Genomic DNA, 26,056 nt, shown 5'->3' with positions numbered 1-26,056 from the left:
TTGAATAAAACTGCACCCTGCATCACGTTTTACATTAGTCAGTGAGGACTCATCATGAGTAATTATTGGGTGCCATCATGACAGTGTGGTGTTGCAGCTCCAGCAGCATGATGGTGTTTCCCACTGACAGCTGCAGGTATTTGGGGCGTGGCTTATTACATAGGTGTGTGAGGAAGAGGTCGCTCTCAGGTGTTTCAGCATTCCCAGTTTCGAGACGGTACAGGAAGCCCCACTGACATTTGGATTTAACTTTAAACGACGTGCAAACAAACTTTTGTTTCTACATATTCAAAGACCCACAAGTTTGCAGCAGTCTTGGGAAGGTGAACCGGATCCTGTTGGACTTCAGCTGGAGTCCAAAGAGAGGTTTGGAAGATGAATTCCGCCAGATATGAATACGACGTAAGTTTGGTCACATTTAACTTCGTATCAATGGAAATGTGAGTTTGTTTTCTCCCACAAAGAGACGCACTACACATCCAAAGCGTGTTTGCTTTGCGCGTGGATCTGTTTTCTGCATGTTTACACGAGTAGGCCTACAGTAAGTGAGTAAGTGAGGCCTAGAGTGTTGAAATGGTGTTTCCTCTCTGTGCTGTTGACATTTGTGTCTGTCACACAGGGAAGTTGTGGTTTTGATGGCAGCATTAAGTGCGGAAGTGAACATTTTTCTGGCCAAAAGGGAATTTTGTTTATTTACATCTACACTATACCATCAGAAAAACACATTTCAATGAATAATAGAATACACTAAATTGAATATAAAATAATAGTAGGAATTGTTAGTGATTAAATGCTTCTTTTACATTTCCTATCATTTACAAAATTATTACTTTCAGTCACAAAGGCAGATATGTGAAGGCGAATGAAATAGGGGGATAAAAGGCATCATCAGACTTCAATGCTCTTTGCTGATTTCACATTTATTGTTTTAAATGATAATTGTTAGTTTAGTTGTTAGAGAAAAACAAATCTTAAAGCTGTGTGACCTATTTTTGTAACCTGCCACCTGTGGTCTGGATCTGATTAGTACTAAGTAGAGTTGATCTTTGTTCCTGCATGCAGAAGGCGGGATAGAGGCCTAGAAAACCTCAGACACATGGTTTCAGTATTAATTGTTGATATTTACATAACTGATTTTTCTTTACTGTATGGAAGACATTTATTTCCTTTTTAAATTTGCTTGAATGCCATTTATTTTGGTTAATTCCAAAATATTAAAGGAACAGTGTGTAACATTTCGGAGGATTTATTGGCAGTTTATTGGAATATAATATTCATAACTATGTTTTCATTAGTGTGTCATCACCTGAAACTAAGAACCGTTGCATTTCCGTTAGCTTAGAATGAGCCCATATAGGGAGCCGGTCCTCTTCACGGAGTCCGCCATGTTGCTCTGGCATGTTTCTACAGTAGCCCAGAATGGACAAACCAAACACTGGCTCTAGAGAGAGACTTAAATTTTGTGTTTTTACGTTACCCAAAGGCCACCGTAGTTCTCCGACACGCTTATGAAACTGTGGTAACATGAGCCGCAGAGTGCAAAACCGTGGTACCGCCAGCCGCCGTCTGACTTCTCCTAAAGTAGCGTTATTATGGTAAGGATGGCCTCTGAACGAGGCGAACGGCGTTACCACAGTTTTGAACCCGACGGCTCACGTTACCGCAATCTTGGAAATGGAGGAGTGAGCGGAGGGATACTCAGTTGGTTGCAATATGCAACCAGACGACTAGATGCTGCCAAATCCTACACACTTTACCTTTAATTGTTGTTAATTGTTTAATTGTTCTATTGTTACATTACTGTTTTTTGTTTTTGTTGGCTGTATGGAAGACACGTGTTTCCTTTTAAATTTGGTTGAATGCCATTTACTTTAATTACTTCCTTAAATCCAAAATAAACTGTGCCAAACTGTGGAACTTTATAGCGTCAGTGTTGTGTGCATCAACAACAACTACAGGTATATTCTGTGGTGAAATGCACTGAATTATTATTGATTGAAAAACAAATAATGTATATAATGTACTTGTTTACAGGCAATAAAGGCCATAAACAAGTTGCCACAGTGATTTATTGATCAACCAAACTGTTAAACTTCAATCACAATAAAAATGGCTTTTGTAGTGTAATATTTAAACAGACTTTTTTTTAAAATGATAATAGGATGTGAAAACTGCCAAAAGCTTATTTTTGCCTAACCTATAGGTCAGCTTCCCCTGGAACATGCATACATTATGTAAATACCCATACAGTTCTTGTTACTACATAATTCAGTCTTGTTTGAGAGGAATGAATTACCAGTAGGGAATGTGGGCACAAAACAGTGTCGGACAGCCAAAGGTGAACTTCACTCTGCAGGGACTCATTAATGGTTACACGGCTTCGGTCAGTGCTGCTGAAATCCACCAGCTCTCCGCCACCTTTATTTGACAGCTTCATGAAAACAGTCTTAACCCCCGGGGAAATACACACTGCAGTGTAGCAGTATGGCTGCTGCTGAGAACGTGGGCACTCGGTAAGAGGAAAATAAGCCGTTTTTCTTTCTTAATTTAGTGTGACATTAACAAGGACTTCAAAAACACTAGCTTGTTATCGAAAATATCCATATCTATAAGAGCCAGCTCCCAGCTCAGGTGACAGCGTGCCCTCACTGTAAGGTATTCGACACAAGAGAATTGCCAGGCATGTCCTTACTTGACCCCTCCCTGCTTCTTTGGAGACATAGCGACACAAAGAAGCTAAGAAAAAAAGAGCTGTGTTTGCTTTTATCAAAACTATATAAGGGATTTCTCAAGGAAATGATGAGCTGCACATAAATTAAGACTGAGTAAAAATATTTTCTTTTATATAAAAATATATACAAATTTAATTGAATAAAAATCTAGTACCAGCTTGCCACACCGCTGCCTTTCTGATTCTGAAAAACATAAATTAAATTACGTAAGATGCATGAGCGAAACTGTTGGGAAATGAACATTTCTTCCTTTGTTAATATTTGATTACTCGCAAACAATGAGTTCAGCCTTAGATACTCCATCAGATGGGAATACTGTGATTATTGTAGCCGGTCTGTTCTCTGTTTATGTGGTGTCTCGGCGGAGTCGTCAGTAAATAATTCCTCAGGCGAGGCCATACTGCTTTTCGTCGCGTTGAATCTGAGCAACAGAAGTGAAGGGAATGCGGTGTTAATGTCACGTCTCTTATTATTGACTCCACGGAGTGATACATGCAAATGAACATTTGACAAAACTGGAGAGTTTAATAAAAATTGGTAATTATGTTCAGTTTTATTCGGTTGGCTTTGTTTGGCCACTGTCTGCATCAAAATTAGACAATCTGTGTGCACAACCTGATGGAGCCTGCTTCAATATAAGGAGAGCAGAAGCAGCAGCATTGTTCTTTGTTCAGTCTTCCTCAGTTCTGAGAATTACAGAAGACACAGGAAGACACAGTAAAGGAGGATTTTGTCATTTGAGCAGCAAGCTGGTAGTATGCCACGAGGCTGTAGGACACACGCTGATGCTGCAGTATAAGAGGCTAACTGCTAAATGTCTGCTTAAAGCTACTGTCAAGTAAGAGTGTGTCGGTGTGAGGCCACTGAAGCCTAATTATGCATTGATTGACTGTTGTACTTAATTGTCCCTTTTGGTTGCAGTTTCCGGGCTGGTTTGTTTGGATAGGACAGATCAGTCCCGGTGAGTGTGGAGGAGGCATATAAGAGTTATTTTAAAGGGTAACTCCACTGATTTTACTCATCAAAGTCTGTTTACAGATTTTAGGGGGTATTTCCTCATATGTGGAAAAAGTTGTGCAAAACTTTTTGTGGCTCCAGAGGGAGCTACGCAAAATCTGATTAACTGCCTTAAGTGATGTCACTTTAGGCAATGTCGGTTGGCGCTGAAGAAAATCTGGGGGTGTTGAGTGAGACAGAAGTGAACATACCAGACCTCTGTAGCTCGCTCCTCATCTCTGCTTGAGGCTAGCAACTCGAGGCTGCATTAGCTGTGTTGTATTTTCATTATGTTGTTACTCTGAGAGCTGCACAATTAATCAAAAATGAATCACGATTTTTGGCTTCCCACAATTAAATGATCGACTGCGATATTGACGTTGAAAATGTGTGCTCTGCTCATAGAAACCTCATGCATGAATCAATAAAAATGAGTATTGGGTGATGGTAAATTATAATGCTCTCATGACTTGTTCAAATGTAATCTTGTAAAATGTAGTTTTTAGAAGAAAGGAGATGTTTTCACAGCAATATAAAATAGATAATAGAGAGAGAAATATGACTTATTTAACTTCCTAACACTAGCTCTAAGCAGCTTATAATATATAATTTAAAACTACTAATGCCAAGATGTTTTTTAATCAAAGCAAATATATAAAAATACAATCTTTTATTTGCTAATCATTTGATTTGTGTGCTTCTATGCAAATAAGTAAAAAGATTGCAATAAAATATTTTGTCTCTAAAATCTAGAAATAATCGTGATAAATAATCGTGACCTCAATATTGATCAAAATAATCGTGATTATCACTTTGGTCATAATCGTGCAGCTCTAACGTCTGTCCGTCCTGGAGGAGGGATCCCTCCTCTGTTGCTCTTCCTGAGGTTTCTTCCATTTTTCGCTGTTAAAAGGTTTTTTTTGGTTTAGTTTTTTCTTATCCGATGAGAGGGTCGTACTGTAAAGGACAGAGGGTGTTGTATCCTGTACAGATTGGACCCTGAGGCAAATTGTGATTAGTGATATTGGGCTATACCAAAAAAATGACTTAACTTGACTAGCTGCTACTAGCAAATGTGCCCAAATCATTAACCAAACTGTCAGAGTTGCATCGTGGGTAATGTAGGCGATCAGATGTTTTGCTAGTCAGCTGGCTAAATTATGGATCAACAAATGAACTTATTGACGTTTGCTATCGCATTCAAACTCTACGACGCTCCACATCAGCTCACGTTGTTCATGTAAACGTTCATGTAAAAACACCAACTCATATGGGCGAGTAATGTTACGTTCGCAAATCAGCAGCTAAAGCAAGTTTCAGTTCCACTGTGTAACTGGTAAACTAGACATGCTCATCAGCATATATATAGATCATGGCTGGAGGACTCTTCTGAGCTCTACCGCAGAGCTGTCTGGCCTCTGACAGGTTGTGCTGCATGTCACTGTGAAACTGTAACTGCAGCGTGTCACTACTCATTAGTCCCCGGAAAATGTTCAAAGTATGCTGGCAAACCACTTGAGCGGTGCAGAAATACCAATAAATGCACAGTGGTACCATAAATGCACGGTGGAACTAAGGCCCTGCTCAGAACTGACATTAACATGCATCCTGAGTGATCCGGACACAAGTGGACAGCTTTAAATACGTCTGTATGACAGTAAGATAATAATGCACTTTGTGTGCCTAGTCTGATGGTCTGTATATATGTAGCGTACAGATAAAATATATTTTAATAAAATACAGTTGTACCGACAGAATACAGTAGAGCACAGAGGCCGATTCCATGCTGCGAGGCAGACAAGCGCTCGCGTCTGCCTGTCTATTTACATGAGGAGCGCAGAGACCCGTGGATCCAAGCGGGACGTCTGTTGAGTTCAGAGTGGCCCAGGACACCTTTGCGTACACACTCCTAAAAGAATGTGGCCGTATGCGGCCCAGACCACCTCTGAATGTGGTCTGCGTGATTGGATCTCAATGCGTCATCAATACATCTTGAGCGCGTTCACACCTGTATTTAGAGCTGTCCACTTGTGATCCGATCACCGAGGACGTATGTTAATACCAGGTCTGAACAGGGCCTAAGTTAAATGGAAAACAACATGGCACAACATGTTAGTTGTTGATTTTACAGTATCGATGACATGCATCCATATTGTTTTAAACTGATACAAAATAGGTATAGTCAACTTATCAGGGAACGAATATCATGCTGCACCTGTATGAACAGGCAAGGAGGGCTTGAAAAATGCTTGCATGTTGCTCAGTTAAGACGATGGTTAAGAGGATCCTCGGTGGTCTTGCTGCTGCCCTTAGATGGGGACAGGACTCCACTGTCTGATTGGTTGAAGCCCATAGGCCTTTGCGTTACTCCAGACATTTTGATTTGTCACAATAGGAAGAGAACAGGTGTTACTAATAGCATTACTGATCACTCCGTTCTGTTTAAGTGTTTACAAATGTATTTATACCTGCTTTTCCTACTGTGAAATGAAAAAAAATGTCTGAGAAAAAGTCCCTTTAGATCATTGTAACCATAGTTACCATGTGTACAATTTCACATATTCACTTTGACTGTGGGTAAACTGTTTACTGTTTCAGGCATGAGATGTTAGAGTTAACAATAGAGAGATAAGGTATATATACGGTTGATTTCCTTCAAAGAAATTAGAAAGGAGACAGTTAAAACGTGGAATTAGAGGGTGCTGGGGCGGCTAAAGCTCACAAGTCTGTGTGCATCGGAGGAGGCTCTAGGGAGTCTGTAGCCACCCTACATCAACAGAGGAGGACAGTTTGGGAGGTAATTGGGCAAAGGTAAAAAAAAAAAAAAAGGAGTTATGTTCACTCACATGGAGATACTTAAAAAACAGTTTCACACTGTGTGTTTTCTTTCACTGTATGTTTGGCTATACTACTAAAAGTGTGTATGCTAGATTAGTAAAAATAGTAAGACAGTTATTCATTTGACTTACTTCACTTCACAAATAATGCATGACTGAAGTACAGAATATAAAATAACTGCTGGCCCAAACAAGATGTTTAAATCACTTTGATTTAAATTTCAATTTAATGTCTTTTCATTCTGCTATCGGTTCATCTTTATTACTTCCAGTTTCTCCCTCTATCCATGTGTGTCAACTGCGAACTGAAACAAAACTAATCCACTTGACTAATGTTGTTTGGGCTCCAGGCTTTGAGCTTTTTGCAGCCCTGTGCTGCTCTGTAGCATTTCATATTGATGTTTGATTCATTGAGCATTGAAACTTAAGGTCAACATCATGATAGCTCAACTTACTTGAGTTAATGTAAAACCAAGGCCGTGATGATCTTGCATTTAGAACTTTACTTAAAGAGGACCTATTATGCTTTGTTCTTATTCCCTTTCTTTTAGTGTGTTATATAGTTTTTTGTGCATGTAAAAGGTCTGCGAAGTTACAGATCTCAAAGTCCACGTCAAAGGGAGTTACTCTCCCCCACAGAAACATTGCTCCTGAACTGCCTGAAACGCTTTGCTTGAAGTCCCGCCTTTTCTTCCATAACCTGGTGATGTCCCCAAGTAATGCATTTGCATAATACCTGCCTAGCAGCTAGTTTGGCACGCCCTCAAACAAAGCTAGTTAGAGCGGAGCTGGAACGGAGTCCGAAGAATTTAGTTCAGCTGACCAATCACAACAGAGGGGGCCAGCTGACCAATCACAGCAAACTGGGCTTTTCAGGAGAGGAGGGGCAGGAGCTCAAACAGAGCGTTTCAGACACAGGATGAAAAAGGTGTTGCCCGACAGTCGGTATGAGAAAAGTAAAGCATTTTAAAAAAAAAATTAAAGCATGTAAACATGTTCTAGTAGAATCCCAAAATACAAGTATGCACCTGAAAATGAGCATAATAGGTCCTCTTTAAATATCCAGCAGAGTCACATGTACTCAAGTATCAAAAGGAAGCACTGAAAAATGGTAAACCTTGATGCAATGCTTCAGGTGTCTCTAGCTCTGATTACTCCTATACTGTTTGTTTTTTATATTATGATGTGCATGTACTAGTAAATGCAGTCATAAAATTAATATAATTATGCAAACAATCAAGATGTACAGTATACACTCACTCCAGTAAACAGAAATAATAAGTACCTCATAGGTGTACGGTAGCTAAGTAGCTATATTCCATCTTTGATTTATACACTGACAAGGGATTGGTATGAAAATTGTTATTAATAAGGACTGGTGTTGAAATGATATACTGTAGTGGTTACTCTGCTTGAGTTTTTTTTTTTCTTAAACCACACCTCACTGCAGCGTCAACTTGTTCCCCACTTGTCAAACTGGTTAGATATGCTCCGTAGCAACTGCCTAGAGACGGTTTACCAGCTATTTTGATTGCTTTCTCGTCAAACATTAACATTTTGCTTTAGTTTGCATCAGCATGTTGTGGATTTTCCTCATGAATCAGCGTTGAGAGACAGGCGGCACTACTCCCTGTTTGATAATGACATAGCACACTGAACTGGTATTTAAAAAATGCTACACATAGTTCAAAAAGCGATAGTGTCTCTTTCTAGGAGTGAAGAATGGGATATGATGAAGAGCATGTAACGGTTTTATTAGGCTGTGATCAGGGTGAGTGATAGAGAGAGACCCTGGAGCACTTGCTGACCCCATCTCTAATGATTCCCCTCGTTCTGGCCCATGATTGCTGTTAGAGATTCCAATTAGAAAGCATGTGTGGAAGCCCGAGCCGGGTAAGAATAGGCCTTAATTGCCATGAGTTATCATCTAGACTCATGTAATTGAGCCCCCATCTTAAGGGGCAGCACATCTGACAAATTGATTTAATACCAAAGTGATTCTCCATCCCTAATGGCACTCGGGCTTCTTCACTCATGGGCTGCAGGCACTGAATTCATTGTGTGTTGATTGCTAACCGGCCTGAAACCTTTCTCTCAGTCCGCCCACTTGAGAGAGCTCAACAACAGAAACACACGCACACACAGTATCGACAGACACACAGCCTAAAGCAGCGAGCCCATAATTTCTGCATGGTCTCCCTTAGTTGTAAGGCAGTTTCTTAATGCAAAAAAAATGTTCATGACGGTATGAGTGTGGGAGCTTTGTCACCTTCCACTAAACCGGTTTTGCAAGTTTTGATTGCCAACATTTTCCTAGCTGCCTGTTTGAACTTGTCACTCTTGGAAAGTAGTTTCACATCCCGTTTTTTTGCTTTTGTTTTTCAATACTGTGTTTAAGCAGCTTAAATATTGAGAAGTAAAAAACTATCCATGTTTGTTTCAAACAATCTGTCCCTCGAAGACAAACTCAACCTCGATTACACTGATTGATTTCTCTAGCCTGATAATGGCAACAGGTCAAAGATGTTTCCCCTACTAAAATTTTAACAGGTCTAGACATTGATCGCATTCGCAGTATAAGGGATAGTGATGTATTTATCTTTTTTTTGTGTTTACAGTGTTGTATCTCCATTTTCAGTTACAGAAAAATCCCATCTGGGACAATGGAATAATAGCTGACATCATTATTCAACCATATAAAACAAATTAATTTGTTTGTGATGTGTGGATGCATATAACCAAACTAATATTTTGTTGGTTCCCAGCTAACTACCCTGCATTATTTATTTTATCCATGAAGAGAAAGTGGGATTAGTTCAGTCAGAAAATTTTGTTGATGACACAATCCTTGTAAAATAATTTGCATATCTATTTTTAGTTTTGGCGGCAACCTCTGTGTCTTACAAACCAATGGGTGACGTTATGGTGACATAGGTCCACTTCTTATATACAGTCTAAAGGTTAAAGCAGAAGATAGTGTTACTGTAATAGTGTTACACTGCAGGAAAACCACAGAAGTATATAGGAAGTGAAAGTAGTCATCGTGACGTCACCCATTGGTTTGTTTTGAACCCTCGAGTTCGGCATTTTGGCCGTCGCCAACTTGTTTTTTTGCAACCAGAAGTGACACGAGAGGCTGGAGCTAAGTACAACCGAACGCTGAATAAGACATTTTCAGGTGTCCAAAAAGGTTATAATTAACTTTCATGAACTGAAAACACACTGTGAAAGGGTTGAAGTTGTAAGACTAAAACAAGGACAAATCCCATAGCAGACAACGCCGTGGTAGCGTCCTGTCAATCACAAGGTAGCCACGCCCTAAAGCATCCCCTGCTTTATGGTCTATTTGACTCTAAATGAGACCATAATTTACTAAATGAACATCATGCTGTATTGAAGAAGACTTGAAACTAGCGATTGAGACCATAAACTCATGTTTACAATATTTACTGAGGTAATAAATCAAGTGAGAAGTAGGGTAACTTTCTCATAGACTTATCTACAATCTTTTTGCAACCAGAGGAGTCGCCCCCTGCTGGCTGTTAGAAAGAATGCAAGTTTAAGGCACTTTAGCATTGGCTTCACTTTTAAGACCCGGAGTTGCCCACTGCAGGAAAACACTTGTCCCCATTGTTCACAGTGTAATCAAAGTAAATGTTATCTGCATCCAGAACATGGCATACTTGCTGTATGTTTGCTGACTATGTTTTGTTCATATTTTTCTGCATCAGGGCCACAACGGCCGCCACGAGCGGATTGACTTCTTAACCAGCAAAGAGAAGGCGTCACCAAAGCGGAAACTCGGCATTGTGATCGGGGTCCTTGTGGCGCTTCTCATCGCCGCCGTTGCAGGGTTCCTCATTTGGTGGTTTCTCTGTGAGTATAGTTGACAACTTTCCTCTTCTACAGTACATCATCAATCAGACTTAAAGTACTATGCATTTATAAATGTGGAGATGTTGGACATTTTTTTATACATAAATCAAGGCTATACTTAATGGAATTAAATGAGAAATTTTGAATATTTACATTTCTATCAGTTACTGCTAAGACAGGCATAATATCAGAAACTGCAAAGTGGATCACTCCCACTTGCTGTGAAGGCACGGCTCTTTGATATGAGAGTGTAAGAGTGGCTTGTTTGGACTTTGTAATTTCCCATTAGTGTTAGCCTGTGTGACAGCTCCGACTTTCTCCTTTAATAATGCAAAGGAAAAAAAAGTCACCGAGTCCGTGGCACAGCTTCCTTGTCATTTACACATCCAGGGTCTGATAAAAAGGCCTCTGAAGTCTTGATAAACAGCCTCTTGATTCAACTGGCTGTTTTAATTGCTCCAAGAGCCAAACTGTCTGCTCTATATGAGATCACGCTGCACAACTTTAAAATGATGCTCCGGGGCCTGTTTAAAACCCCAAGTCTCCTCTTTCATCAGAGGCAGCTATCTTATAGCATTTTGTTGATCAAACGCGTAACTCTCATCTGCCTCTCCCTCTCAAGTTAAAGATGCTGATTCAAAAGCCACTCTCAGTAAGCAGCTCAGCCCGTCAACGCAGGTCTTCAGCGGGCACATGAAGTTGGTTGATGTGCCGTATAACCAGAAGCTGGAGGACACCAACAGCAAGGAGTTTGGGGATTTGGCGAACAAACTGGAGGGAGTTGTGAGTTTGACACCCAAAGGCTTAACTATTTTTGTTCCCTTTCTATCATCTGCATTGTTTATTGTTGACTATTTTAAGCAAAGTGTTGCACTCACTCCCCTTCTCCTGCTAAGGATTAGTTTGTGGAAATGCTTTTTAAAAACGCCCCTCCCGATGCACAGAAACCTCTGAAGGCACGGTTGCGTGGGTGGAATAAAACGCCGTACATCCTCTTTAGTAATTCCCTCAGAAGCATCTCCTATTATTGGAGGCAGTGGAGATGTTTGTAGCACCACTTAGGAGCATGTTGATGGCACAAAAAAAAAAAAGCCTCGCTCAAACCCCATCGAGCGCACACTTTCTCAGTGAAAAGCTGGAGAAGTGAGGGTGTTGGGTGAGGATGAGAGTGGAGCTGGAATATTAGATGACTACATGATTGGTGGGGAAAAGCTTTATGATGTACTAGGTTTGCACTTGCATATGATAAAAAGGGCCGCTTTTGAGGAGTACTTTCAGATCTGGGTTACTGTTTACATGACAGGTACAACTTGGGGCTTCAAGTAAACAATGCTGGGCTAAAGCACCTTGGAGACAGAGGCATCATGTTTAACCAGTTGTCTCACCACAGCTTCTCTCTGCTGCTCTAGCACCACCTGTCTGTAGAGTCCTTGAAAAGCTGTATTTTCATCTCCTCTGTGTCTCTTAAATGGTTTTAGTAAAATGGCAATGGGTTCATATTTGATGCTGCTGACTTAAACTTTGGAAATTACCATTTTGAAACTTGATATTTCATTTTATGATAATGGACCTCTTTGTCCTGTGAACAACCCCTTTCCTCACCCTTCATGTCTTTTTCTGCTTTTATCACTAACCATACAAACCTGCTCATCCTCTGCAGCTGGTTCTTTTCCCCTTTTTTAGCGATAATCTTTTCACAAAAAGCACTTGAAGTTGCATAACGCCATACATGCATAATATATGGTACAGTAGTGACCCGCATTTAAGAGCACAAAGTGTGACTGCAGCCTTGTCTGATTCAGTTTGCAGCTCACTGCAGCTGAAGGCAAAAACAGCTAATTGAGGATCCCATTGTTGTGTGCTTTTTCATGGAAAGCGCTTTTTATGTTAACATGCTAATTTGTGCTTTTGTCTTTAGGCAGACAAGCAGAAATCTTGTACTTTTCAGTAAAAATACATCTTCTCTACACAGCTCAAGGAAAACTTCAAGAAAGATCCGCTCCTCGGAAGCTACTACACTAAGTCTGTGGTCACTGCGTTCAGGTAATGTGAGAGTTTGAGCTCCTCTCATTTTTTTTTTTGTACTGCTGAACAGATCGTGAAAACTTAATGTATAAAAGAAACTAAATCTTGTATGATGGAAAAGCTTTGCTCCGCTGACCTCTGTTGGGTTCAAACTTTCAAGTCTGTTGCATTTCTTAAAATCAAGGTTAGATGAGGTCTGCTGACACCCAGTTATGTGTGCAGCATTGTACTGTAGTGGATGGTGAAGTTCTGTACTAACAATAGCAGTAAATCACGACGAGTTCACAGAGATTGCAGCTCCTGCTAGATTTGGCTTTTGTGATTTACAGTAATAGAAATCACCCATGTTCCACTAATGTTTGCTTCTTCTTGAATGTTGAAGCTTGTTACTGAACGGCGTCTTTGTGCTCTTAACTCCCCATCATCCATCCATTTCTCTCTCATCTCTGCTTACACCAGTGAGGGCGTGATAGCCTACTATTGGTCCCAGTTTGATGTTCCAGTGGAAGACCTGGAGCTCGTGCCGGAGTTCTCAGAGGAGCGGGTGTTGGAGACGCTGGAGAATGGCACGCAGATGTTGGGTAGACTGGGGAGCAAGAAGGAACTCAAGATCAGTGAAGTCACTGCCGCAAGTGGGTACCACCGGGGTCAGGGGTCATGGTGGGAGGGGGGGAGAATGGGGGCTCCAAGGGGCAGAAAGATGAGGTCAACTGGGAGTTTGCTCCAGCTGGCTCCAGATTATGACATTTAACAATCAGCAACGATAAAGCTCTGTGAATACAGATCTAAATAAGGTCATTGTCATCTCCTATCAGCATTGGCATTCTGTGTGCTTTCTATTCGTATTAAAGGAGCTCACTCTTGAGTTGTGCTGATACGATGATAACAGATAAGCCAGACCCTCTCTGCTTGTGCTGCATCTGAGATTGCACATTTTATGCTGTTTGGATCCTCTAATGATATTAGCTGGGCTTTGGCCTGGCTTGAGACAGCCATTTTTCTTCCTTCTGTCCTCTCAGCATTCACATTGCATTTGTCCACATCCTGGCCACCGGCCAAGCGCTGGCCCTGTGACTCAGTGGTTTTTGGTCCTCTTTAAAATGATTTCTGTGGTTATGATTTGATGTTGTTGTCCCAGATAGTTAGACAGAGATGTATGGGTTGCTGCTGTAAGGGGCAAGGTGAGACGGAGCAGAAAGAGCTACACACCATCACCACCAGTTCCCTTAACCGCAGGGAAATTGGACAGAAAATGTGCAACCCAAATATTTTAGGCTCATGTATCAAATCCTATCAGCCGCCCGACATTAGCGACCTATTCATACCTTTCCTCCTGTTTCTCTGCCACTCTCTCTCTCTCTCTGTCTCCAGTCACAGATCCTCGCATGGCCAGGAACCCCAGAGCCAGTGAGTACGGCGTGTCCCATTTCAATCACTCGCAGTTGTAATTTTCCAGCTGGCTAGATGCTCACCCTGCTGCCAGTCTGTAACGAATGGCTGGCCCGGCCTGGTACTGTACATGTGCTGCTCTAGTCAGAGATTGAGAACCCTGTATCAGGCCACAGGGAGTCACTCACTATGCCCGACACTCTTCTTTGACACTGTCTGCTGATTTATTACCTTGAGATGATTAGACTACACTACATTACATTGCATTACCATAGTAGCTGTGATATCCTTACAAGAATCTGTCTTTTCATGCATATCTATAACTTAAATGATGGAAGAACTTGTGGTTAAATAGTGTTCAAATGATGCAAAAGTCTTGCTTTGCATAATTAAAAATTGATTGCAAGGAATAACCGGAAAAGATACAATCTTTTCTGTCAGTTAAAATGAGCAGAAGAAGATGCAGAACATGATGATGATCCGATTTTAATTTGCAAGCTGTAAACTGCTTTCGCCAAGTTGCTCATCATATCTGTGTTCGCTGCGTGATATAACCAATGTTGTCATTCCCAGAGGAGTGTTTCCATCGTCTGGAGGCTACAGGAGGGGTACAAAGATTTATCTCACCAGGGTACCCCAAAGGCTACCCCCCCAGGTCTCGGTGTCAGTGGCAAATCCGAGCTGCAGAGAACAGCGCCATATTTGTCACTTTTCCTTCTTTCCACATCGAGGATGACTGCACTGACGACTTTGTCTCCATCTATGACTCTTTGAGTCCGGATGATTCTCAGGCCATCACAGAGTAAGTCAGAGGGAATGTCCAGACGGTTTGGGAAATGTGTTGATCATGGTACAATAGTGCTTTTTTTTTTTTTTTTTTTTTTTTTAAAAGTAAAGTCTTTATGGATGGATCAGGTTTCACCATCATACTGTGTACTTGCAGAATTCCTTGCACTTATGCCTCTCCACTGGGAGGAAACCAGTAAATTGCCTCATTTTTGTACATCAACTTGTGACTCAAATCATATTCTCATTTTGCCTTCAAACTTGATAGCAGGGTTTGTTTGATGGGGCTCTACCAACATTTGTCTCATTTATTTAGCCTTGACGATCAGAGAGAGGGGGAATATAGTTCTGTGTGATTCCCAGAGGACAACCACAAGGAATCACTTGACTGAAATGTTGCAGAAGGATTTAGGAGTAAAAGCTCTTCTGATGTGGGTGGAAAACATGTTCCACTTCATTCCTTTCACTGGATTTGTGATTAAAGCTCTTATTTTTTTGGCCCTGAAGCCTTTAGCGCTGTATGTCTCATTTTATTGTTAACTTTTGAGACCTCGGTGAGATTGAGTTGGCTCAAAAAGACCTCTGCTTTCAAATCTGTGAAGGGTGCCAACCTGAATCCTGCTACACCACTGTGTGTAATTGCACTTTGTCTATGGGGGAGGGCTGCGATTCTGAAACTATGGGCTCCTGAATGCATCAGTTGTGGCTGCGGGCAATTTTAAAACTCAGAAACCATCGCCAAACAAATATGCGTTACCAAGCGATGCATAACATTTTTATAAAGCTATTGAGCGATCAGCTTTATCCAAGGTGACATGAGGTTTATGAGAGCCATAATATAATACTCTATAATGACATTATTCTACTAGAGGTAGATGTATTGCTGCTCTTGCAGCGTTATTCACACCTCCATTGTTCTGCCGCCAGCGGTGCTGAAACTTTTTGCTAATGTACGTAATGTTTGACTTTGAAACACCGCCTAAGCAATTTCTATCTAGTGCTGGCACATCGCTCCTTATTTATCTCTTTCTCTACCCCTCTCTGCTTATCTATTGATTTCTCTTCAAATAATTTTTTTTCTTTAAGCATTTTAAACTTGTTTGCTGAATTGATGTTTTAGTGCTTTTGACTAAAAAGAATTACAGCTGTATTTGAGTTCCCTAAGTGTTGCACATCCTAAGGAAGAGCACAGCTCCATCCAGTAAATGCAGCAGACATTCAGCTCATGCTTTATGGTTGTGTTTACAACAATTTGTTGCAAACGCCTTATTCTGACTCTGTAATCGTACCTGATTTGTGTGCTTGACTACTCATTCTTCTTTCACAGGAAGTGTGGTCAGAGGCCCCCCTCCAACCCTCTGGAGGTGGTGTCATCCGGCAACATCATGCTGATTAATTTGATTACTGACAGTCAAGTCCAGAGGTCTGGCTTCTTGGCCGAGTATAGCGCCATCCCCAGGTCTAAAGGTAATTAAGATATTTATGGCACTTACCATCATTTTCCATCTGCATTCTGTACTTTATCTACAACAGTTCACCTTGATTTAGTTCTGTTTATTTATACTTAAACCAGTGGGCAACCTCCGGGTCTGAGAGGTGAAGCCAATGCGGAAATACCATAAACTTGCATTCTTTCTAATTTTCCCATTTAGAGTGAAAGTATTTATATTTTTTAATTAAACCAGGGTATGTGTTAGGGCATGGCTACCTTGTGATTGATAGGTCATTACCACGGCATTGGGTGTTTTCGTCTCACAACTTTAAACCTTTCACAGTGTGTTTTTCAGTTGATGAATGTTAATTATAACCTTTTTGGTTGCCTAAAAATGTCTTATTCAGCGTTTGGATGTACTTAGCTCCACCCTCTCGTGTCGCTTCTGGTTGCAAAAAAACGAGATGGCGACAGCCAAAATGGGTTGTGTCTAGAAGGTAACGCCCAAGTTGCGAAATTCTCACGAGGTGGTTAAGGTTAAGCATTGACCTCGAATGGTTAAAGGTCTTATTGATAACATTTTTATGTAGACGAATATTTAAAAAAATAACACATCTACAGAGCCTTTAGAAAAGTGCCAAATAAAAGTATGGCTTTTCCTAAAAAAAAAATGATTATGATTGTGAATTAATCATTTAAAAAAATTCTGGCGGGTCCAAAATTAATGTTTTGTGGAAGATATCTGACATTTGGTTCCCACTTCTAACAAAGCTTATGAGCCAGTATCAAAACAACGTTGATATCACGTGGTATCTCTGGGTCGAGTTAGTGTAGGAGAAAACGGATAAATGGCTGAGATTGACGTTAAGTGCCTGGCAACGACTTGTTGAGAAGTAAATGCAGTGGAATGGAGGGGGGAGAATGCGACATCTAGTTGCTGAATGTTATCAATAGCATATGAGGTTAGGCATTGACCTCGAATGGTTTGGGTTAGGACAAGTTTGTCGGGCAACGAGTCTCGTGAGAGTTTTCGGACATTTTTGCAACTTGGGGGTTACCTTCTAGACACTACTGCCAAAATGCCGAACTCTAAGCTTCAAAACAGTAGTTCACGAACCAATGCGTGATGTCGTAATGACTGTCCACTTCTTACAGTCTATGACTTAAACCCATTCAAAAAAAATATGTGTTATGCTCAAATGTGAATATACGACATGTTCCTTTCAGTTCAAACCTGTGGTGGCGTCCTCTCTGACAAAACTGGATTCTTCACCTCCCCACTTCACCCCAGCTTCTATCCTCCTGCAGTGGACTGCAAGTGGACCATCGAGGTTTGCAACACTGCTCCTCTCCCTGGCCCCCTCCTCTACCTGAAACCCCTCCACCCACTTCCTCCTCCTCCTCCTCCTCCATCCTTAGCCTGCCATGAGAGGAATGCTGAGGCAGCACTATAGAAGCCAAGCTGTTCAGTACCTCTTCTATCTTCATCTGTCAGACCGCTGTTGCTGCCGCAGCTCTAGCTGAGCCGCAGTGCTTTGTGTGTTGGTTTTGTTTGCTGGTGTGTATGTAGTGTGTGTGCATGCGAGCACCCGCGGTCTGTTTGGGTGTGTTGCAAACTTGTCTGCTTGCATTTACATGGGATACAGATACATGTCTCGGTGCGTAGGCGGAGGAGTGACATGCATGTTAAATAAGGTTGTTATGAACCAATCACCTCTTCCTCTTTGCTGTAGGTTGCCACTGGGAAGAAGGTGCAGGTGAAGTTCACCCTGTTCCGCATGAAAGAGCCTGGGGTGGACACCCGTGTGTGTCACAAAGACTATGTGGAGGTTATGGGCACCAAGTAAGACTCTAACTCATTTAAATGACACACTAAATGATTCCCTGTTGTAGACATCCTTCACAGTTTACAGACCGACTTCTTGGTTTCAACTTTGACCCGCTGCACGTGCCGTATTTGTGCGAGCACACAGTTTTCCTGTGCAATTACTCGCATTTAAGTTGCTCTCACTTGTAGTTTTACCTCCAAATAAAATCTTTCAGATGATGAGCTAACTAAACTAGTTTAGTTAGTAGTCTGACTGCTCATGATTCTTGCCCCATTGGACATTGTTGTAGCGATGCCCTTTTCTCTAATCTCAGCACTATGTTTAGTGAGCACATCGTCATCATAATCACTAGAACTAGAAGTTGTAATAAACCTGAATTCTCCTTAAACATTGTTCTTGTGTCCCAGGTATTGCGGAGAAATTACCTCTTTGGCTCTCATCAGTGACAGCAACTCCCTGAATGTGATGTTCCACTCCGACGAGTCCTTCACAGACAAAGGCTTCAGAGCCGAGTACAGCGTTTTCGATCCTGCAAACCGTGAGTTAAAAAGTCCCATCTCAGACACAAATTTACACGACACTTGGCGAGATGGGTGAAATGTTGCGACGTGACAGTGACACTCATAGCCTGCCATTACAGAGCGAGACAGAGGGAGTAACTGTGTAGTCTGAGAGACTACGAGACGGCAGCTGACTGACAGTCAAATGGAGCTGTTTAGTGATAGAGGCTCAGAAACTGCAGCAGTGAAACTCAAGAGCTAGACTAATCACCAGAGAGCTTGTTTATTGGGTCCATTTTATTTGCCACTGTCAGTCAGGAGCGCTCCGCTTTCAATACCCTCCGCTCTTTATGTTGTCTCCCAGTTTGACCGAAATGGATTTATAATTGCTCAGATCAACAGGGACAAGCATTGGCAACATGATGGATGTAGCGAACATACACTGTCACTCCCTCTCGCTCAATTTGTCATCATCGTCTTTCTCTCCTTTTTTTTTTTTCTTTCCTCTGCGCCCTTCCTTTTCCCTTTTCTCTGTTTTTGTGAGCAGCTTGCCCCAAACAGTTTGCCTGCCGCTCTGGCATCTGCATCACCAAAGAGCTGAAGTGTGATGGCTGGAACGACTGCGGTGATATGAGCGATGAGATGGAGTGCAGTAAGTTCCCCCTCGACCCAACCACGCTTTTTCCTTTTTTCTTTCCTCCCCGTCCTCATTTCTTATCTTCCTTCCTTTATCCTCCTCTCACCCCATTAAAGGAATAGTTCCAAATTTTGGCAAACACTCTTACTTGCCTTCTTGAAAGAGGTGAATAATGTGAAGATCAATACCACTCTCATAACTACCCCTTAAATATACAGTACGGCTTCGGCCAGCAGCCAGTTAGCTTAGCAAAAAGACTGGAAGCAGGGGGAAATGACTAGCCCGGCTCTGTCCAAAGGTAACAAAATCTTAAGAGTAAAAAAGACTTTGTTGGGGTTTTATGAGCGTTGTGTAAAAGACTATTCTTGGCCGGGTGCAGTGATTTTGTGGAGTCTTATCTTCATTGTGAGACTGCCAGGGTCGAGGAAGTTACTCACTGCGAACAGCCAAGAAATAGTCTCGCACACAATCCCACAGCTCGTTTTTACACTTTAGATTCAGTAAAAACTAAAGAGGACCTATTATGCTTATTTTCAGGTGCATACTTCTATTTTGGATTTCTACTAGAACATATTTACATGCTTCAATGTTCAAAAAATGCTTTACTTTTCTCATAACGGCTGTGCTGCAACACCTCTTTTCACCCTCTGTCTGAAACGCTCTGTTTGAGCTCTGCTCTGATTGGTCAGCTGGCCCACTATTGTGATTGGTCAACCGAACCAAACTCTTCGGACTCCGCTCCAGCTCCACTTTAACTAGCTTTGTTTGATTACCTACCAAGCAAGCCGCTGGGCAGGTATTTTGCAAATGTGTTACTTGGTGACATCACCACGATACGGAAGAAAAGGCGGGAAAGGGAAAAAGCACAAAAGCATAATAGGTCCTCTTTAAGTAAACTGGATATAATGTGTTAATTAGTGAGATTGTGTCACCTTTACATGGAGCCAGGCTAGCTGTTTTCAGTCTATGTGCTAAGCTAACTGGCTGCAGCTTCATATTTATCCCACTCATTTAACTCTTGGCAGGAAAGCAAATAAACATATTTCCCAAAATGTCTGACTATTTCTTTAAGGCTCCAGCCATTACCTTTCTCTCATTTATCTTTTGACCTACTGGTATATAGTATATCCAGTGATTTGTGTTGGTGAACATGCCCTTTTCAAATCACTCGTATGTACATCTCCCTCAGTTGCACTGTCTAATACATGACCTTTGTCTGACCTCAGAGTGCGATAACGATCAGTTTTCTTGTGATAATGGCCTGTGCAAACCCAAACTCTGGTTGTGCGATCGCGTCAACGACTGCGGAGACTGGAGCGACGAGAAGAGTTGCAGTAAGTATTGCTAAGGCGCTCAAACCCTACCTAATGCTATGCTAATTGTGCTAACATTAAAGGCACATCACTGCTAATGCTCCGGTCACTGACTCCTTGGCTGTGTGCAGTCATTATTTCATCGGTAATGGAGTTTGTTTGAAGCCTTGCCCAATTTGCTCAGCATCCCTACAGACGCTTAATCATGTGTAATGCACGCAAAGAAGAATGGAGACGGATGCTAATGTCCACCGTGTCCCCCCCCCCTTGAAACGTGATGGCGTATCTTCTCCTTATTCAAGATTTCATGTTTTATTTTTATTATAATTTCCTCATCATCTGTGTTTCATTGCCTGCAGGTTGCGATGAGAACGAGTGGCGCTGTGGTGACGGGATTTGTATGCCTCAGGATGTTGTGTGTGATAAGAAGAAGGACTGTGAAGACGGAAGCGACGAGGCCAATTGTAAAGCCTGTAAGTGGCAGCTCTTATTCTCTTCCCAGCCAGTCAAGCATTTGGAAAAAAAAAAAAAACCCACCAGAGTGATTTATAAGTATGTTACACAAACCATTAAGCAATTAACCTTCGTCAGTAAAGTTTTAGAGTTTCACAGAGATGCTGCACTGACGACGTCATTCTTAATTCAAAGTATTTTTCACTGTTCTTTTAGCTCTTTCCCTCATTTCCTCCAACTCTCTACTTCACTCTTTATCAATTTCCCTTTCACTCACTCACTCGGTCAAACACACACACACACGCACACACACACACACGGCTCCCTTGCATTTCCTTTTGATTTTCACTTCTGTGAATAAAGAGGGATATTAGACCTCAACCCCAATCAATACCCCCAATCAATGCAATCTGCTCCTCAATCACTATGCATTGTGCATTCAAGCCTCACTTTGAAGCCTCGCTGATTGCATGGTATGTTACTGGTTAAACTTAGCAGTGCTCTAACGCTTTGATTGAAATACGCTATGTGTTTTGATTTTGGGAACCTGTCTCCACCCCCACTGTAGCTCCGGGCATCTGCTCTGACTTCAGCTTCAAGTGTAAGAACAAAGAATGTGTCAACAAGGTGAACGCCGAGTGTGACCGCATCAACGACTGCTCTGATGACTCCGACGAGGCCGGCTGCGGTAAGAAATGTTTCAATCTCTTTCCACCTTACAACATTTTTTTTTTTTTTCTACAATATTTAAAACAGCTGAAAGTGGATCTAATCTCTTCAGTGTCATTCAAACTAGATTATAGAAGAGCTCGGTTGAGCTGCGCGTTGGGCTGTCTGTTAGAAAAGAGCCCCAGGCCTTGACTGCTTTATTTATTTCATTCGTCTTTGAAAGCAGCTCTTGTCATCTCTGAAGTTTTTTGTTTTTTCCTCCATTTAAGCCTCAGGGCGTGTCTGTGTTTTTTTTCTGTTTTTTGATCAGCTAATATGCCAGCATGCCTTATTAGGATTCCAAGGAGTCATAGTAGCATTCACAGCCGAGGCCGGCGTCATGATAGCTTCTAGTCAACTTGATTGCATTTTCCGATTTTTCCCTCTGATCACGCATACCAGTCTCACCTACAGTATCTGTGCACTCACCACCCAACGCCCCTGCTCTCTCATTATACTCTCTGTTAAATGTCAGCTTGTGGCATCAGGCCCTATAAGCTGAACCGCATCGTAGGAGGGCAGAACGCCGAGATGGGGGAGTGGCCCTGGCAGGTCAGCCTTCACTTCCTGAAATACGGGCCCTCTTGTGGCGCCTCAATCATATCTAAGAAGTGGCTCCTCTCGGCCGCTCACTGCTTTGCCACCGACAGCCCAGCGTGAGTCCCATCTTAAACACACATGCACAGAGCAGGACTGTACTATGTATATAATATCTAACACATTCCCTCGCATATATTTTGGTTTAAAAATTGTTATTGTTTCCCTTCTATTTCATTATTCATCTCATTATTCAACATTTTATTACATCTCATTATGCAATATTCTCAGACACATTCTGCTGGAAAAAAAAAAGTAGAACTGTGCACAACAGAGGACCATTTATATACAAATTGTAAAGTCTGAAAATTAGCCCCTGATGATACAGTTAATTCAGGAAAAACCTTGGGGGGGCTAAATTTACATCTCATCCATGGAGCTGCATTCATCAGAGAGCCCTGTAGGTGGAGCACTAACCATGCTGTTCGACCTGAAGCCACCTCTATTGTTGTTGAGGAGGGAATGTGTTCATTTTCACAGATGCACAGTTGGTGTTGATATTTGCTATTCAAAATCATATTTAATTTGCAAGCATTTTCCAGACTACAATGTGGAAGCCACAACAGCTTTCTTTACAGTCATATATCATCATAAGGAGTATGTAATTTAGCATATTTTTGTACAGGGGTGGCGAAAATATCATGAAAGTTGAACGCAATCCAATAACCTAATCAAATACTACCTTTGTAGCTTTCAACATCCTCTCTGTTAGAGAGGATGTTGAAAGCTGTTCTTATCAAATTGTATCAACAAAAACAGTAACCTTACAGTAGCATATGTTGCAAGGCTATTATGTTTATTTGTATTAGATTGCACACATGTTCTTGATGTTGCGTCCACCCATCCTTTGCTCCCTAACCTTTACCCCCATGATGCTACAACAGGAACCATATTGCATCCAACTGGCAAACCTACAGTGGCATGCAAGACCAGTACAAGCACGATGGCGTACAGCTCAGAAAAGTGAAGAGGATCATCACCCACCCGGATTACAACTCGATGACCTTTGACTACGACATTGCGCTGCTGGAGCTCAGCGAGCCGCTGGAGTTCACCAACACCATCCAACCCATCTGCCTACCCGCTTCCTCCCACGTCTTCCCTGCAGGCATGCCCTGCTGGGTCACAGGCTGGGGCTTGCTCCGGGAAGGAGGTATTATGCATGAGTTGGTGGTTCTGGGTGGAACTGTCGTCATTTGCTGTTTTTTTTTCTGCTGCAACTGATTATTATACTAATTTTGAATATTTATACTGTTATTCCTCAATTATGGGTGACCCACTCTACAGTTGTGTTTTTTTCCTTTTTGCATATCCAGCTCGCATCAAAATTAAGACATCCCACTCCTCCCCCATCCTTCTCACAATGAGCTACTCATCTCTGTCCTTCATCTTCCTTCCCTGCCTGCTTCCTTCTCCTTCCCTTCATCTCTTTCTCATTTCATCCTTTATTCTTCCCTTCCTTTAATGTCCCTCCCATTTCTTTATCTTTCCCATCATGACATACTTCTCTTCCGCTCAACCCTCCCTCTCTCTTCTCTCATCTTTTTCTAATCTGCTCTATTCCATTAAGCCCTCTTCCATATCCATATATCAAGAAAGACGTCGGCTCTCCTGGGAGGCCTCTTAAACCTTCATTAGCTAACACTAATCCAGCCCATTAACACCTTTTGATGTTGGTGACGAACACAGAGGTCACTTGACCCCCCTTTGTCCTGCTCTACCAGGTAGAACGGCACAGGTGCTGCAGAAGGCGCAGGTGAAAATCATCAACGACACGGTGTGCGACGTTGTCACGGAGGGCCAAGTCACCTCCAGGATGCTCTGCAGTGGATTCTTGGCTGGAGGAGTTGACGCATGCCAGGTGAGACTGAGCAACGTGTTCTCTAGAATAGAATAAAAGGACAAGGGTCGGATACATATAGGTATTTTCACACCCATATAATTATCATGCTCTCACATCCAAACCCGATCTAATAACCGCTCTCCCGTCCCCGTCCTCACCAGGGAGACTCCGGAGGCCCCCTGGTGTGTTTCGAGGAGAGTGGGAAGTGGTTCCAGGCCGGCATCGTGAGCTGGGGCGAGGGCTGCGCTCGTCGGAACAAGCCCGGCGTCTACTCTCGCGTCACCAAGCTGAGAGACTGGATCAAGAAGGAGACACAGATTTGACGACGTCGGTAGGAACGGGGTGGGATGAAGAGCGGGGAACAACATCGTAGTGCTAAAAATAATGGAGACGGAACATTTAAGTCTAATTCAGGACGAGTCTCTCCAAGATGTATTCATTTAGCAGCAGACTGAGGATAATGCTGCACGGACCCAACCACTCACATGAATGACTTAACGCACTTTATTTGGTTGCCAACCCCCATTTTCCCACTCCTCACACACACATAAACCACACCAACTCTTATTTTGTATAGTTTTTAAAGGCGTAAATCATCATAGTGTCTTTTACCCTCATCAATAGTCATGTTTACGCATTACAAATAATGAAATATGCCAATTCTGGGGATATTTTTCCAATATTTGTCCAATGTAACTTTTCAAGAGGGATGCAGAATCTGAACATTTTACACTTTTAAAAAAAGAAGAAGTAAATTGTGCTTTTAAGCCTTTAGTATTGTGTATTTCCAAACAGGTGAGATGCCTTCATCCTTTTGGGCTGCAGTGAATGTTGTACTTTGCCAGTGGGTTCGTGCTGTAGATATACCGGTAGCTATAAATTTGGGGTTTCATTTATCATGCATCTTAAAGTACCATAACTCTTGTTTTAGCCTGTTTGCTACAAAACACTCGTACATTACTGCTGACCACTTTCCAAAGCATAGCATAGCTTTTCAGATTGATTAAAGCGTTTTTATCTACCTATCTGCCAGGCAGCCATTAGTCTCAGATTGTATCAGTAAAGTATAAACATTAACTTGTAGAGACATCTGCATTAGCGTAACAGAAGTTAAGAGAAAGAAACAAAAGTACAAGAAGATTCAGGGTAATTTTTATATCGTATTAAAATGAATGAAAAGCAGAAGTGTATAAAATACTTATTATAAAAGCCCACAACGGTATACCAGATTTGTAGTCGGGGGGGCTAAAATACCAGCATGGAAAGACCGGAGTGACCCTGAAGTTGCTTTAAGTGGTTGTTGATCTGAACAGGGGTCAGTATCAGATCAGTATTTCTATTGCATATTGACAGATGCTTACTGGCTTTGCCTGGTCTGTGGATGAGATGCCAAAATGTGATATTCAAAAGGGGGGCTAGAGGATGAGGATTAGATCCAGTTGGCGTTTGCACATGTCTCTAGTCAAGCTCAGGGGTCTTCAGTCACACACACACCTGAGAGCCAAAACAAACAATTTTCACCAGCTTGCTAGAGCAATGCAGCGAGTTCTTATCCCTACAAGTTTCCTCTCACGACCAACTCAGTCAACTTCTAAATCTAAGATTTGACTGGATGCTTCCTTTTACTCTATTTGCCTTCATCTCTTACTTATCCTGGAAAGATTGTATCCTGGATAAGCGAACCAAAGATTTGCATAAGTATTATTTATTGAAGGGGAAAGAATTTAAGAAGAAAAACTTGTTGAGGATAATGCTCAACGGACCTCTTTTATTAATTCCATGGAGCCTTACAGTGAAACTATGCAAGCGTAAATGTGTGTTTTTCAGAGCGCAGGGGACTCTTAGATATTTTAAGATATTTTTATGAGCATTGTACAGTGTGATTTGGAGTATGGACATACTTTATTATCTTCCTTTATATGTTTTTATATGAAAGAGACAGAATAATAAAGATCTTTTATCAGATTCCTCAGTACCTAATTGCATCACCTGTATCATTTGTCTTTGACGAGGTCTCGTTTTGTCTTGTGTTGTGCATAATAAATGCATGTCTTGCGAGACCTTGTCCCTTCTCACAGCAGAATTGTAATGAGCATGTACCTC

The 26,056-nt window shown here is 41.7% G+C and overlaps 1 protein-coding gene across 1 annotated transcript; it reads left to right on the top strand.

Moving 5' to 3' along the window:
• Positions 1–76: 76 nt before the first annotated feature.
• Positions 77–26,011, top strand: zmp:0000001114 (suppressor of tumorigenicity 14 protein homolog). The gene is made up of 19 exons (XM_037785751.1): positions 77–402; positions 10,297–10,441; positions 11,064–11,224; positions 12,414–12,484; positions 12,926–13,098; positions 13,838–13,873; positions 14,429–14,657; positions 15,969–16,108; positions 17,301–17,404; positions 17,807–17,916; positions 18,310–18,440; positions 18,950–19,054; positions 20,266–20,373; positions 20,712–20,825; positions 21,374–21,493; positions 21,989–22,169; positions 22,995–23,263; positions 23,835–23,971; positions 24,115–26,011. Exons 1-19 carry the CDS (start codon positions 376–378, stop codon positions 24,274–24,276), a joined length of 2,523 nt encoding a protein of 840 aa, XP_037641679.1. The 5' UTR covers positions 77–375; the 3' UTR covers positions 24,277–26,011.
• The last annotated feature ends 45 nt before the right edge of the window (positions 26,012–26,056 follow it).

Source organism: Sebastes umbrosus, chromosome 11 (genome assembly GCF_015220745.1).
Source record: "Sebastes umbrosus isolate fSebUmb1 chromosome 11, fSebUmb1.pri, whole genome shotgun sequence".
Classification (NCBI taxonomy): Eukaryota; Metazoa; Chordata; class Actinopteri; order Perciformes; family Sebastidae; genus Sebastes; species Sebastes umbrosus.
The sequence above is the reverse complement of the archived record's forward strand: the minus strand, read 5'-3'. Positions and strand labels throughout refer to the sequence as shown.

Bases quoted from the DNA above. Each gene is read 5' to 3' on its own strand.
- zmp:0000001114 (XM_037785751.1), top strand. From the start codon at position 376: ATGAATTCCGCCAGATATGAATACGAC. The intron at 10,442-11,063 runs GTGAGTATAGTT...CTCCCTCTCAAG, and splicing joins CCTCATTTGGTGGTTTCTCT to TTAAAGATGCTGATTCAAAA. The intron at 13,874-14,428 runs GTGAGTACGGCG...TGTCATTCCCAG, and splicing joins GGCCAGGAACCCCAGAGCCA to AGGAGTGTTTCCATCGTCTG.